The sequence below is a fragment of the Crocodylus porosus genome, unplaced genomic scaffold (genome assembly GCF_001723895.1).
Source record: "Crocodylus porosus isolate Cpor-Errol unplaced genomic scaffold, CroPor_comp1, whole genome shotgun sequence".
In the NCBI taxonomy this organism is placed as follows: Eukaryota; Metazoa; Chordata; order Crocodylia; family Crocodylidae; genus Crocodylus; species Crocodylus porosus.
The window spans coordinates 58901533-58914521 of NW_017728907.1; the positions used below are offsets into that span (position 1 = coordinate 58901533).

At 40.4% G+C, this 12989-nt stretch overlaps 1 protein-coding gene across 6 annotated transcripts in view; it reads left to right on the forward strand.

The window, feature by feature from the left end:
• Nucleotides 1-12989, forward strand: part of NFIA (nuclear factor I A) — a 308101-nt gene that overhangs the window by 254034 nt on the left and 41078 nt on the right. For 4 of the 6 annotated variants that reach the window (XM_019531535.1, XM_019531538.1, XM_019531539.1 and 1 more), the window contains one exon: nucleotides 11634-11812. In XM_019531535.1, coding sequence (XP_019387080.1) covers nucleotides 11634-11812 — 179 coding nt within the window. The remainder of the gene's footprint in view (nucleotides 1-11633; nucleotides 11813-12989) is intronic. The other 2 variants (XM_019531534.1, XM_019531537.1) reach the window with 1 other exon arrangement.

The following is a 12989-nucleotide window of genomic DNA, read 5'->3' on the forward strand; positions in this document are numbered from 1 at the left end:
ACTGTGCATTAAACATCAGGTAAAAAAACATGCAATTATACTAATGCACATTCAACTGGCTATTGTGCGATAAATAGGCTATTGTGCGTTAAGCACCATTTTAAAACTGTGCCCATTCGTTAGTGCACGGTAAGGCAGCCTAATGCACATTTGTTTAGTACTTCATATTAGAGAGTGCCTATGCATGAACCAGGAGGCTGCTCTGACACTATAATTACAGCATATCAAAGCAGACTCGATTAGTCAATTTGCAGACTTGATTAATTGTGTCTGCCGGAGCGTAGTAATTACTGTGCTCCAGCTAGCTTCTGTGTCTCATGTATCAGTGCCTGTGCGCTTCAAAATGGCTGCGGGGGCATTTTAACTAAAACTCATTTGATGAGCTTTAGAAAAAAACGCCCTTGCCGCCATCTTGAAACACAGGGATGCTGATACACAAAATGCTCCCGGCGCTTTAATTAGAGCGGCGCTTGGAGCTGCTCTAATTAAAGTACCCACCCCACCACACACACTCCTGGAGCATGTGTAAAATGCCCAGAGGTGCTAAATTGAATGTGCAAAAGTGTCTTAATGCATGTGTAGACATGTCCAGTGTGTTGCTATTTACACTTTCCTGCCAGGTCCAGGTATAAAGTCACCATAGTTAAACCAACCATGATACAGTGATCTTAGATTATATAGCGACCCATGTGGATATGTACCTTACCTCTGTATTTCACACAGTATGACTTACAATTTCTTGCAACCAAGAAAAGGACAGAAACAAAGAAAGGGAGGAAGCAAAACAGTGTTCAGAAATGAAGGGGAGACATATATGCAAAGGACAAGAGACATGGCAAATAGTGAGGAACCTGAAGAAATGGGTTTGCAGGAAGAGGAGAGAAGGACAGGAAAATGACAGGTCGGGGAGTGGCTGCAATAATGTTGTTCCACCCACGTAACACAGCATTTCTGCTGAGACTTGGAAGTGGGCTTCAAAACCCTTTCTGTTGGTGGCCCACTGCACTACAACACACAGGGTTGCATCTACACAAGACTAATTCTGCTTTTCATTAGCACATCGTGGCAAAACCCGTACTATTGTACTAATGCAAAGTAGAATTAGTCTACTGTGCATTAGAGTCACTAAAAGGCATGTGCCTTTTATTACAGGCACTAAACTTAATGCACAATACCTATGGCACATTAACGCACATGTAAACGTGGCCACAGTGAATCAGTTTGTGAACATCTGGAAGCCCGCTTTAATGATGTGCAACCAAAAAAGAATATTTTGAAAAGACACATTCCAGACAGGACTAGCTCCTACCCTTCCTAAGAGTGGACACCAGGAAGTGAAACAGGATGAATATATCCAAACTAGATCTTTTGATGTAAGACATTGAAAGCAGCAAGCCAAACAGCTGTGCCACAACAGGCAGATGTCATACAGTCTATGCAGCGCCTGGATATAATGTAACGCTGACCAGTGCAGCTTAAAAAGAAGTAATTAGCCATGCTAGTCTGAAGTCAGACAGAAGGCAGGGGAGAATGGCACCTTAAAGACTAAAGGGCATAAGCTTTTGTTGGAAATAGCCAACCTTGCCGGTCCATTCTTGGCATCTGATGAAGTAGGTTGTTGCCCTCCCAGTGAGAGAGAGAGAGGGGAGGGTTTGCAAACGGTTAAAACTGCAGCTAAACAAAAGTCAGGGACCGTGTAATTAAAACCCTACCTTTATTGTATTTTAAAGAGTTACCCTGTGACATAGGAAATATTTAAAGGAGCAGGCTGTTTAGCTAATTTGTGTGTGAGTGAACTGCTTAGAGGAATACTATCCTAAATTAACTGTAAGGCCACCCACTGAGCTTGCCTCATAAAGGGCCATGATTGCTCAGCTTCGTTTTGTATAACCGTTCAATAATTACTAGATAAATGCATAACTAAAAGCTCTATTACACTAATAATTTGTACTGAGATAGATGTGTGGGACACCATGCTGGGTTAATTTGTCATCCCTGCAGCAAACTTCTAAAGAGGGCTCTTTTGCAGAGGAATTGTGTTAATATGTTGTTCCAGTGCGGACATGTTAAAGCAACAAGATGACTTGGTCTCTTAATCTCTTGAAGAGGCAAAATGCCTTGAGGATGAGTGCCAGAAAGAAGAATAGGGGGTGATTAACACAGTGGACCTAGATTTAAACTGATCCTGACAAAGGGAGCTGAATAAAAGGGGAGGGGATGGTAAAAATACTAATAGGATTTCATGCATCTCTAAAAAAAATAACATAAAAATAAAATCTACAGGACCAGAGTGTTTTACCCATCCCATCACTGATTACATATTCAATTTCCTTGCTTTCTTTGATGTATCCAAGAAGTTAAACTATATGCTTTGAACAGTGCACTGAACTGTAATATTTTTATCTCTGCTTTATGCTAAATTCTCTATCCTCAGACGCACACAAAAAGCACATTATTACTTTAAATATGGAACCCATGTTTAAGCATCAGAGCTCTGGATTTTCAACCTCCCCTATTGACAGAACCATAAATCATCTTAAAGTTAAGTGAATTACTGTAGCGTGGAACTATAGCTTTAACAATGTTTATGTAGTATCAGCTTACCATCTACAGAATGAAAGGGGGAAAAAACACTGATATTAGAAATGGGAATGTGGAGTCCCATTAACTTAACAGCAATATATCACTCCAAAGTCACAGATTCCATTACCATGCCCTTTTTAGTATCAAAGCAGAATTATATCATCACACACCTAAAGGTTATGTTTTTAAAGAGAACTTACATTTCTAGTGTAAACTTATCAACTGCATTTCATTATGAAATAATCTCCACATGTTTTTTTAACAGTTGTTTTTATCTTGCTTATGAGAACCCCTTGCGATGATTTAAATAAAAAAGCAGAAGTTGCCACCATTTGATAGAAAATAGGAGTCTCACACATATGTTGAATGATCATTTTTGACCAGGCAAGAAGATCTCTGGCCATAATTGGAGGGACAGGGCTGTCATTATTTGGACAGCATTGTTTCTGGTTTTGTTTTAAACTTTTTTTACTATCCTTTCAGTAGTAATCCTGTAGAATATATACAAGAATTTCAATAAGTTTTGAAGCTCTCTCTTTCTCAAGACTGCCAACTTATTGGCCAAGTCCAGTTCCAGAATCTGGACTGCTAGTGCTCAGTTTGTTTCCAGAGACTTTCAGTATAGCAGCCTAGATAGCCAGAGCCCAGAGAGTGTCAGCCTCATCCATCCCCATGTCCAGTCCTCAAACACAGCCCTTTGCTGAGCATTTTAAGAGGTGTAAGTATGAGGCCTGTTTGCCTTCCTTTGGTACTAGAGTCTCTCTCTCATGTTAGGAACATTTCCAGGTGGCTTTCAGCACTTTGTTCCACATGTAGGACTAATAAGTAACCCAGAATAGGGGCTGGTTTTCAGTGGTGTGGATAACCGAGCTCTGTTTGATTGCAGTGTGAACACTCAGTGGACACATCTACACATGCACTTTGCTGCGCATTAGATGAATGTAACCTCAGTAAACATTGCCATGTACATGTATGCAGCAATTACTGCACACTAAATTAATCTAAAGTGCTGTTTGCTAGTACCAACAAACACAGGTAATAGAAAACGGCACTTTACACTAATTCGCCAAAACACACATGTAGATGCTGACCGGGAGCAAATTGCCGATCAGCCCAGGCAGCATGGGGCCACAACTGCTGGCTGGTGAATCTCCAAGCTCGGTGGGAGGGCAGGGGGAGAGCTTAGGGCCTTAGTCCGGAGCTTTGTGCAGTTGGAAACTACTACCAGAGCCGGGGACAGCTCTCCCTACTCCCCCACAACTCAGGCCTGACTCGAATGCTCCCTACTAGCCCCGGGTTGCCTCCAGAGCCCCCTGCCAGCACGAGGCTGGCACCCAAGGGAACCTGGAGCTCTCCCTGGCTGCTGCAGGGGGGCAGAACAGGGTAGGAGCAGCCCTGAATTAGGTTGCTCCTGTCAGGCTCAATTTGCTCCCGACCCAGGCACGGAAATAAATTTGCAGTAAATTCAGGTGCATGAATTGCATGTGTAGATGTGCCCAGCATTACTGAAAATCAAGCCATTTTTCTCCAGTCCTGCGCTCATTGGTGTCCACAGGAGCTAGATCAGCCTCTCGATCTAGTCTCCTTGAGTATTTCCCTCTCATGCATTACTATGCTGAGCGAGCTCTTTTCTATTATATTTTGAAGACGCAGTTAATGTTCACCTACTTGACGTGGTAGTAAATATCAGTGACACCTAACCCCCAAGTTAGGCCTATGGACACCAATTTGGGACCTGTGTCTGTTCTGACTGAAGGCAAATCTCCAACTGAGTTTCAGTGAAAACAGGATCGGGTTCATGAAAAACTTTGCTCATCTACAGGCCAAAAGCCTGTTATTAGCAATTTGCCAAATTGGTCTTCTCCACTTAAGACCAATTTTTGCAAAATGATATTGAACTTCAGCAGTGCGTAATTCCACTGCTGGCATGCTGAGGGACAGGTTCCACCAATGGAGAGCATGCTTCCCAATGGTGCTTTCCACCATGAGTCACGTGGCTTTTCACTCTGTCCAGTGGAAAGCCAGCGAGTGTATGCTCAGTGCTATCATGATGTATTTACATGCTGTTCCAGTAGTCAGGATCTCTGAGACACTGTGAAAGCCACATCCCAGAAGTCACCGTTCTGCAGTTGGCCACCAAAGTCCATTCCCAAAAGGAAGTGAGACAGTAGTGATTTTCAAAGGTGTCTAAAAGAGTGCTGGATTCACCGTCACTGAAATTCAGCAGGACTGAATGAATGAATTTCTTAGCACCTGGGAAACTTGCAACCCAAGTTGCTTAATTTTTGTTCCGTCCTTTGGCAACTGCTCTCATCACTGAAATCTGTGGTTTTAAAGCTATTGTTTTAGTCTTTGACTCTTCACCTCTTGTATTGTATTGTACACAGACGTGTAAATTCCTTTCAACAAATCTGGATTATTGCCAGCTTTCCTTATTAAAAAGTCACTCACCATATTTCTGATAAACACAGCTGTTTCATGGTGTTTGAAAGCATTTCACATCAGCCAGCATTGTGGCTTAGCCAATTAGTACTCTAATATGGTCAATTTTGAGAATAAGTACCTTCGGGGTACAAAGGGTGGAATACATCTTGCATAATTTGAACTGGCACTTGCACCACTTTAATGCTATGGGAAAGATTACAGCATGCAGGGAGTTAAAGCAACTTAAAAGCCTTAGTGGATATAGCTAGGAGAACAAACTAGATTATAATATGTGCAGATAAATAACTTTTTAAAAATACTTTCTGAATTGTAATGAAGCCAATTATCGTGACCTCAAAAACAAGCTGAAAGAAAATACTCTTGTTTCATTACAGTTATAATATTACTATTTCTAGGAAGATTGATCAATGTTTAATGAGCTATTAGTAAACTTAATTATCACTTTATACAGCAGCTATCTGAGTATTGGGCCCCAATGAAACCAATATACCGTCTGTTTAGAGGAACGGACGAGGGCTTTCTGCTGTATGCTGCTATGCAAGGGCAATGGCTTGATTCCCTAGTCTTTTTTGCTTGCTTGGGCTGGGAACTAGGGTAATAACCATTTCCAGGGTGAGAGAAGAGGAATGCTTTCTTTCAATCCCTCTTAGATACTTAAGACGGTATGCAGAAAGAAATTCATCCATTCATTATGGGGCTGGCTGGGTTTGGTATGGCTCTTGGGCTGAACAGAAGGGGAAAGTATAGGTGGATCAACTCTCTTTTCCATCCCATATGTTTGGGACTGTCTATTTCTTAGGGTTGGTAACTGGAGAGGTCTTGCATAGTCACTGATTGCAAAGTCTTTCCTCACGCTGTTGAACGCTTACTGACAGAAGGAGTCCCATTAATTTTATTAGGACTACTCCTGTGTGTAAGTGGCCAACAACCTACAGCAGGGCCCTGTGTATCCAAATAAAATGATACCTAGCTTCAAATTAACTGATTCTTTATTGTCTAATCATACAGTTAAATACAGTCTACTACTTCATCTCGCATTCATTTGCTCAACACACACAAAATGCTAATCTAATCAATGAGGATGGCTTGTTTTATTAGTAATTTAGTTTGTTATTGGCTACTGTAGATCAAAAGGGAAGGAGACAAGGCTGGCCTTCATAATCAGACATTTCAATTCAGCAGTCTGAGAGAAAATCCTCTAATTTTTACGCTACATAGCATTAGGAACCCATAAAACACAAAAACCTAGCAGGATGCAATGACTGTAGCACATAATTACTTGGCCCAATGACAGTGGTTTTTAAATACTCAAATGTATGTTGTAGGCCACCATATATTATCATCTTATTTTTCAACAAAAATTCTGGGGTGTTTCACATGAACTTCAACACAATTAATGTAATGTGTGCTTTAAAATATTTATGCTTGCTTTGAGATAGGATAATTCCTATTTTCCAATGCACACATACACAATTTAATAACACTAATTCCCCATACTTCGAACCATACCTTGAAAGAAAGTTCCAACTTTCATGTCTCAATATTTTTATAATGCAAACTTTTGTCATGAAGTGAGTGAGGTTCATAAGAAGATATGAATTTCTCAAGTTTACATGAGCAAAAAATGGTATGGCTTTGTTATATATGACATAATGGTAGTATTTCTATGTTGCCTTCCATCTGAGGATCTCAAAGCAATTTACAACTTACAGAGAATACCAGATTGAGGTTCATAGTACCCCAAAGTATAGTCAGTAAATAATATGATACCCAATGTACAAATGGGGGAACTGACACGAACAGGATTTAAGATCCGCATTTTCAAAAGTGACTATATGGAGTAAATTGAGGGTCTGATTCTCAGAAGTGTTGAGCTGACCATATAAATGAATACTTGAAAGCACTGCCTGCAGTGATTTGCTCTAGGTGAGAGGTGAGTCATTTTCAAAATTAGGACCCATAAACTTGGTATTGTGACTCCTACTCTTGTGCACTGATACTAGATGAAGCTACAGGTAACAGGCTAGAAGTCTGTCAGCCAAAGCAGTATGTTTTCTGTGCAGGGTCTTCATAAACCTTTACCCCTTGAAAGTCTTGCATGGACCTAATCCCTAAGAGTTTGTAGACTGCCATTCCCTTCATGCGCAACAATTTGATAACAAATTTCTTGTTACTGTATGGACACAGAATGTAATGTTCCTGGCTAAGTAAAACATCTCAGTCAGGATTTTCACTTATACCTGGATTATTAATGATTAACAACTGAGATGGTATAGTTTTGCAAAAGCTAGGCTATGCTGTAATGCTTCATTCACATGGCAGGGAAGGAATGTGCCTATAACACTAACACTAGATTACACCACACCTGAAGGTAGATTGAGTTTTATTATTTGCACTGCTCTACTGGCAGGATTTGTTGGGATCCTCCTACAGTACTGGGAATCTATGTAAGAAGCCAATGCCAAAAGCAACAAGTCTCTGTCCAATCTGTGAATCTCTGAAAGCTTATGGCAAAGGGAAGAGGGAATTAAAGTAATGTCAAGGGTGCAGAGCTGAATATATATCACGAGTGTAAATTTCTGTTTGAGGAGCAATGAAGGGAGGGAAGAGAATTCATATAAAGTAAATTATGAAGATACAGTTGAGAAAACAAGAAACAGGAGGAAAATACAGACTTTATGGAAGATCCTAGGAGACTTAGGGAGGGGAAATACCAGCCTGAAATTGAATAAGACTTCACATCCTCTGATCAATTAAAAATGTTCACAGTGATTTTCATGTTCAGTAACCCAGTGGTATTCCATATTCCTGGTTTTCTTCAGTGAGGCAGGTCTCTTGGCATTTTGTTTCCTGTGTATTTCTCTCCCAGGCAGACTGTATTAGAAGTGTAGGATCTGCCAAAGTGGATCCAGCTTATCACTTGTATCAGGGTTTGGATCTGGTCCACTGAGCTGTATCAGCCAGCCTGCAGGACTTCTGGAAGGGCTGGGAATCCAGGGTTGGGTGATGGGGGGAGGACCACCAAATTCTGGAATATGGAGCCCTACTGGGAAGCGTAAGTGTGCAACGATGGGGAAAGCAACATTACGATGCAAAGCTCAAGCGCCTGCGGTGGTAAATGCCACCACCGCTCGCCCTGCAGCTGAAGACGGGTCTGGATTCAGCCCATGAGGCTCCCTGTGGTCTTGATCTGGAGTGTAAGGTTCTCCATAGTCCAAATCCAGCCTAGAGGGCCAAGGGAGCTTGACACCCGGGATCTACATCTAATGGACAGGTTCTTGGACTTTAATGGTTAGCATACCGTATCTCAAAACTCAAAAGCACTTGGCATGTCAACTTTGAAATGTTAATCAGGTTAATTACAATGGAGTCTCATGCTGATAAACCAACCCTTAACCCTTCCTATGGCTAGCTAAGATACACTGATACTGTCAATGGGATGCTAAAAACAAATCCTTGGGAAGCTTTGTCCCTTACCTCATGCATTAAGTGTTGGATCATCCATTTGGAGAAAATGAGATTCCACTAATCTAGTAGGTGTTGCATTGTCTGGGGATGGCTGCTTATCCAGCCTTGTTTCCCAGAACTGCCTCCTTGGCCATGTTCAGATGAGTGCAGATATGAGTGCATATCTAGGAGTCAAAAAAAGAGCAGAGCAGCACCTGCTCAAAACTGGAGCCTGACCAGCCAGAGCCACACTCTTGCTGCCAGCCAGGCTCCACGCAACAGGATCTGCAGCCCCAGGAAGCCCCCAGGATCCCAGGCAAGGTGCTGGGGCTAGCCCAGTGCTGGCCCCAGCCTCCCCTACCCCACCCGGGGTAACCTGCTGTGCACCAGAGGGCGTGTATCTCGGGCATTCCCTGGGGACATGTAGCAGTGGCACAAGGTGCACCGCTGCTGGTTGTTCCCCGGGAACCATACGTCCACACTCGTGTGGACACAGCCCTTGTGCTCCTCAGAAAGGCCCTGTACAAAGCTGGAGAGCCAAGCTACTAGCACAGCTTTTTGAACCACCTTCCATGTGTCTTCCTGGTTTTGTGTGATGGATATTTAATCCACAGCATACAAAAGGAGTGAAGTAGAATGGAAGGCCCCAGTAAGGAAAGGCCCCAGGGGAAACAGCCTCTCTCTACAGCAGTATTTCTGCCTCCCTAAACCTATGAGAATTCTGTGCATAATTTATTCTTGGTGATTGACTTATCTCCTCTGTCTATGGACACTTTCCATAGGGAGATTATTGAGCAGTTATGTATATAAGAACATATCCAGTATATCCATGCAAACTGAGGTCAGTATTGGTCTTAATGCTGAATCTCCATGTTTTTGTGGCTTCCTTTCTTTCTTTTAGCAGATTTTTTTTCCTTCTTCACATTACCATGCACCTAGAGGCATGTCACTTATGCACAAGATAATACCATAGCATCATAACAATTTCAAATAGCTTTAACACATCAAAATTTGCATATAACAAGTACAAATGATCTAAGGACATGAAAACTTTCTTCACAGTGGGATAGTTTTCTTTCTCCCCCCTTTCTCTGAAGGGGTTAGGTTCTCTCTTCTTAGAGCTATCAAGAAAACAAAAAGATAACACCTCTAACCTGAGTATCTTACAAGTATATAATTCTTTAGCTTTTAAAAACAATAAGGATAAAGATGCTTCCATGTAAAATTAGCTTAAAAATCCAAGACACATGCTTGTGTGCACACCTCAGTGAAAAAGGAAGATAGAATACAATTCTTCACCCTCCCATTTTTTCCAAAAGAGCCATGGGCTGGGAAAATGGGCTGGGAGGACTGGATAACTCAAAGGTTTATAATGGGATGTAAAGTTCATCATATCTAGGACAGAGATTCACATCCATCCATTAGTAGTCATTGACATTTATACTATATGATGATTGATATCTCGAAGTGGCATGGTATGTAGGATGCTGGGTTGGACAGGTTTAGTCCATTTACCGAGAACTATTTCTAGTTGTCCAGAACTTATCAACCATAACTGGAATTCTCCCTGACAGCCTTGGTTGTTGCAACCATTCATTCAAAAATAGGCACGAACACCAAACTATCCCATACTGGTTCAAACTTAGCCCCACCACAAGCAGGATCACGTTGAGAAAGTTGGCTCACTGCTACCTTTGTTGTGTATGTTTTATCCATAACTTCAGGCTTCGAAGTTGTTAAATTTTTCATGAGCATTAAAGCAAAAAAGTAATAATAAAGTAACATGCTTTCAAACTGGCAAGGAGTGAAAACTGAGAAATAGATATTAGCTTTTGTTTAGTAAAAGTCTTTCTATAACAGCCATTATGAAATGCGTATTTATTGCTGTTCTTTGATTTTGGCTTACTCTTCAACTTTTCCCAAACGTGATGTGTAACTGCACCTTTGCCCTAAGTCCAATGCAAGAATTTCTTCTGGATACTGAATGCCATGTATACCTCTTATCAGATCAGTTCTTTGTGGTTTACAAATGTAGTGCATGAGCAAGAAATTCATAAAAGTTTAATAGGGCCAGTGTGTGAAGGAGCAACAGTGGTGCAGTGATTAGTGTTTGGTGAGACATGTACCCTGGATATGAGAAGAGCTTGTGTCCTAATAAACCACTATGCTTCTATGCTGGAGGGACAAACGTATTTTAGAGAAAAAGGGAAAAATTCAGGAGTCTGTAAATGTCAGCATTTCATTACACAGGGGCTGAGCAGGTGTAAACAGATATGAGCAAAAGAGGATCTAGCTTGATACAACTCATATTCCAAGTGGCTGGATTAAGGTATCAGTTAAACTATGCGGGTATAATTCTGCCCTTGGTTTTACCTGTACAATCTTTTTAAAACATCAGTAGCCTTATATGGCTAAAACTGAGAACAAATTTGTCACTGCCAAGGGGATTTGTCACTATATACAGTCACTGTCCAGTCAGTATGTTTTCCTGCTGTGTTTCTACCTTGTGGCTCTTTATCATGTTAATTTCCCAATTTTAATTCCCTTCAACATCGTCTCTCAATGCGGCCGAGGGGCTTGTTTGAAACCTTAAAATTGTTCCGGAGAAAAGTAAACATCATTTTGAAAGCAGGCTTGCCATTTCCTATGTGTTCAGCAGAAGAAAGCATTTCACATAAAACAAATGTTCCCAAACTGGGGTGAAAAAAAAAAATAGCAAGAGGTAGAAAAGTGTCATTAAATTATTGACCATTTATAGTATAAAATAAAAACGGATCCATATGTGCAAACTAGAGTTAGTTGAAATGTCAATTAAATCAAGCCTAATCTCCCAAATACATTTTTTATTGCTTGATTCATTAGAAAGGCTCTTAAGGTAATGAATAGTCATCACTTTTACCAAGGACTGCTGATTCCTTTATAAACGTCCACTAAAAATACTGAAAATCATTCAGAAATATCTAGCTCCTTTATCCTGAGGATTGGTCTGAAGTGAGTTTAGGATATAATATGGTCTGCCATGCCATTTGTGAAGGTTAGTTGTATAAAAAGACTGTCCATTTAAAAAATCACAGCTACGCTAGAGCTACAGTAGGTTTGAACTGTTTTATCCAAGGCAGAATCTACTCGCTGTAACTTCTTTGTTTTCTTTCCTTTAGCAAGTCCACATGCAACACCATCGACTCTTCATTTTCCAACATCACCCATTATTCAACAGCCTGGGCCATACTTCTCACACCCAGCAATTCGCTATCATCCTCAGGAGACTCTGAAAGAGTTTGTCCAACTTGTCTGCCCCGACGCTGGTCAGCAGGCTGGACAGGTGGGGTTCCTAAATGTAAGGAAACCGTTTTTATTTCTTCAGAAGTATTTGTCCTGTGTAAAATAACCATGGAATTCTCTTAATGTGTTGCGCCCATCTTGAACATAGCACCTTGAATGGTTGCCACCAGAAAAAATATTGCTGACTCCTGGGAAATGTTTTTTTACACTGTGGTAATACTAACTCAGCCTGTCTGATAGGAAGGTAGGTCTATGACCTTCTGAGGTTTCTCTACAAATAATTCAGCCTCATGCATCCTAACCCTAGCTTCACTAGGGTTAGCAAACTAGGGTTAGCAAAATACAAGGTCCAAATAATTTTTATTAATTATTTTTTAGAGTTGGGGGGGGGGAAGAGCAGGAAAAGGGAGGGTGAGAAACAGATGTTTCAGATCAGCTAAGTTCACTTAAAAAAAATACTGCAGTATAGCCCTTTAGATCAAGTTGACCAGTATTTGAACTCAAGATGTTAAAAGTACAGTTTATTATGGTTTGTTATTTCTGTAAGCAGTTATCTCTTCCCCTTATCTCTATGAAAAATTAAGCTACGTTCCAAAGCTTCAAATAAGCAATTTCATTTTTTTAATCAAATAAAGTGAATCATCATCTTCACATTATTGAAATAACACTCCAGTCAAATGCAGAGTTTATAAACGTTATGTAAATCATATCTAAAACTTGTAATGAATGTTTTGTGGAATACAATGCACGTGACTGTATTCCACGAATGAAATAACAACTGGCAAAATTATTTTTTTCCTATACACACAATAGTGAGAGTGTTAATGAGAATTAACATAAGTCTTAGCATCTAATTTATTACACTTACTTAAAAAGCTTCTGTGTCCTCAATCCTCTTTTCTCCTCACCTAAAAAAAAAAACCTTATTCTGCATAACCCAGCCAATACTAGCTTTGAATAATGTCTGCAATATGTTAGCAGATACATTTATGTCTAGACAACAAATCAATATAGTGCTTTTCTTTTTCCTTGAGTATTCATTTGCTTAGTTTACCCCAAACCATTCAGCATTATGAACTGCTAGCATACTCACAATGAACATACAGCAAAAGTCAGGAAAGTGACTTATTTGTAAGACAAGATAGTGTTTGAGAAATGTGACTAAATATACTAGTTTATTAAAGGTACTGGATGTTGGAAACATAAATATTCCTGAAGAATGGCTTCCTACT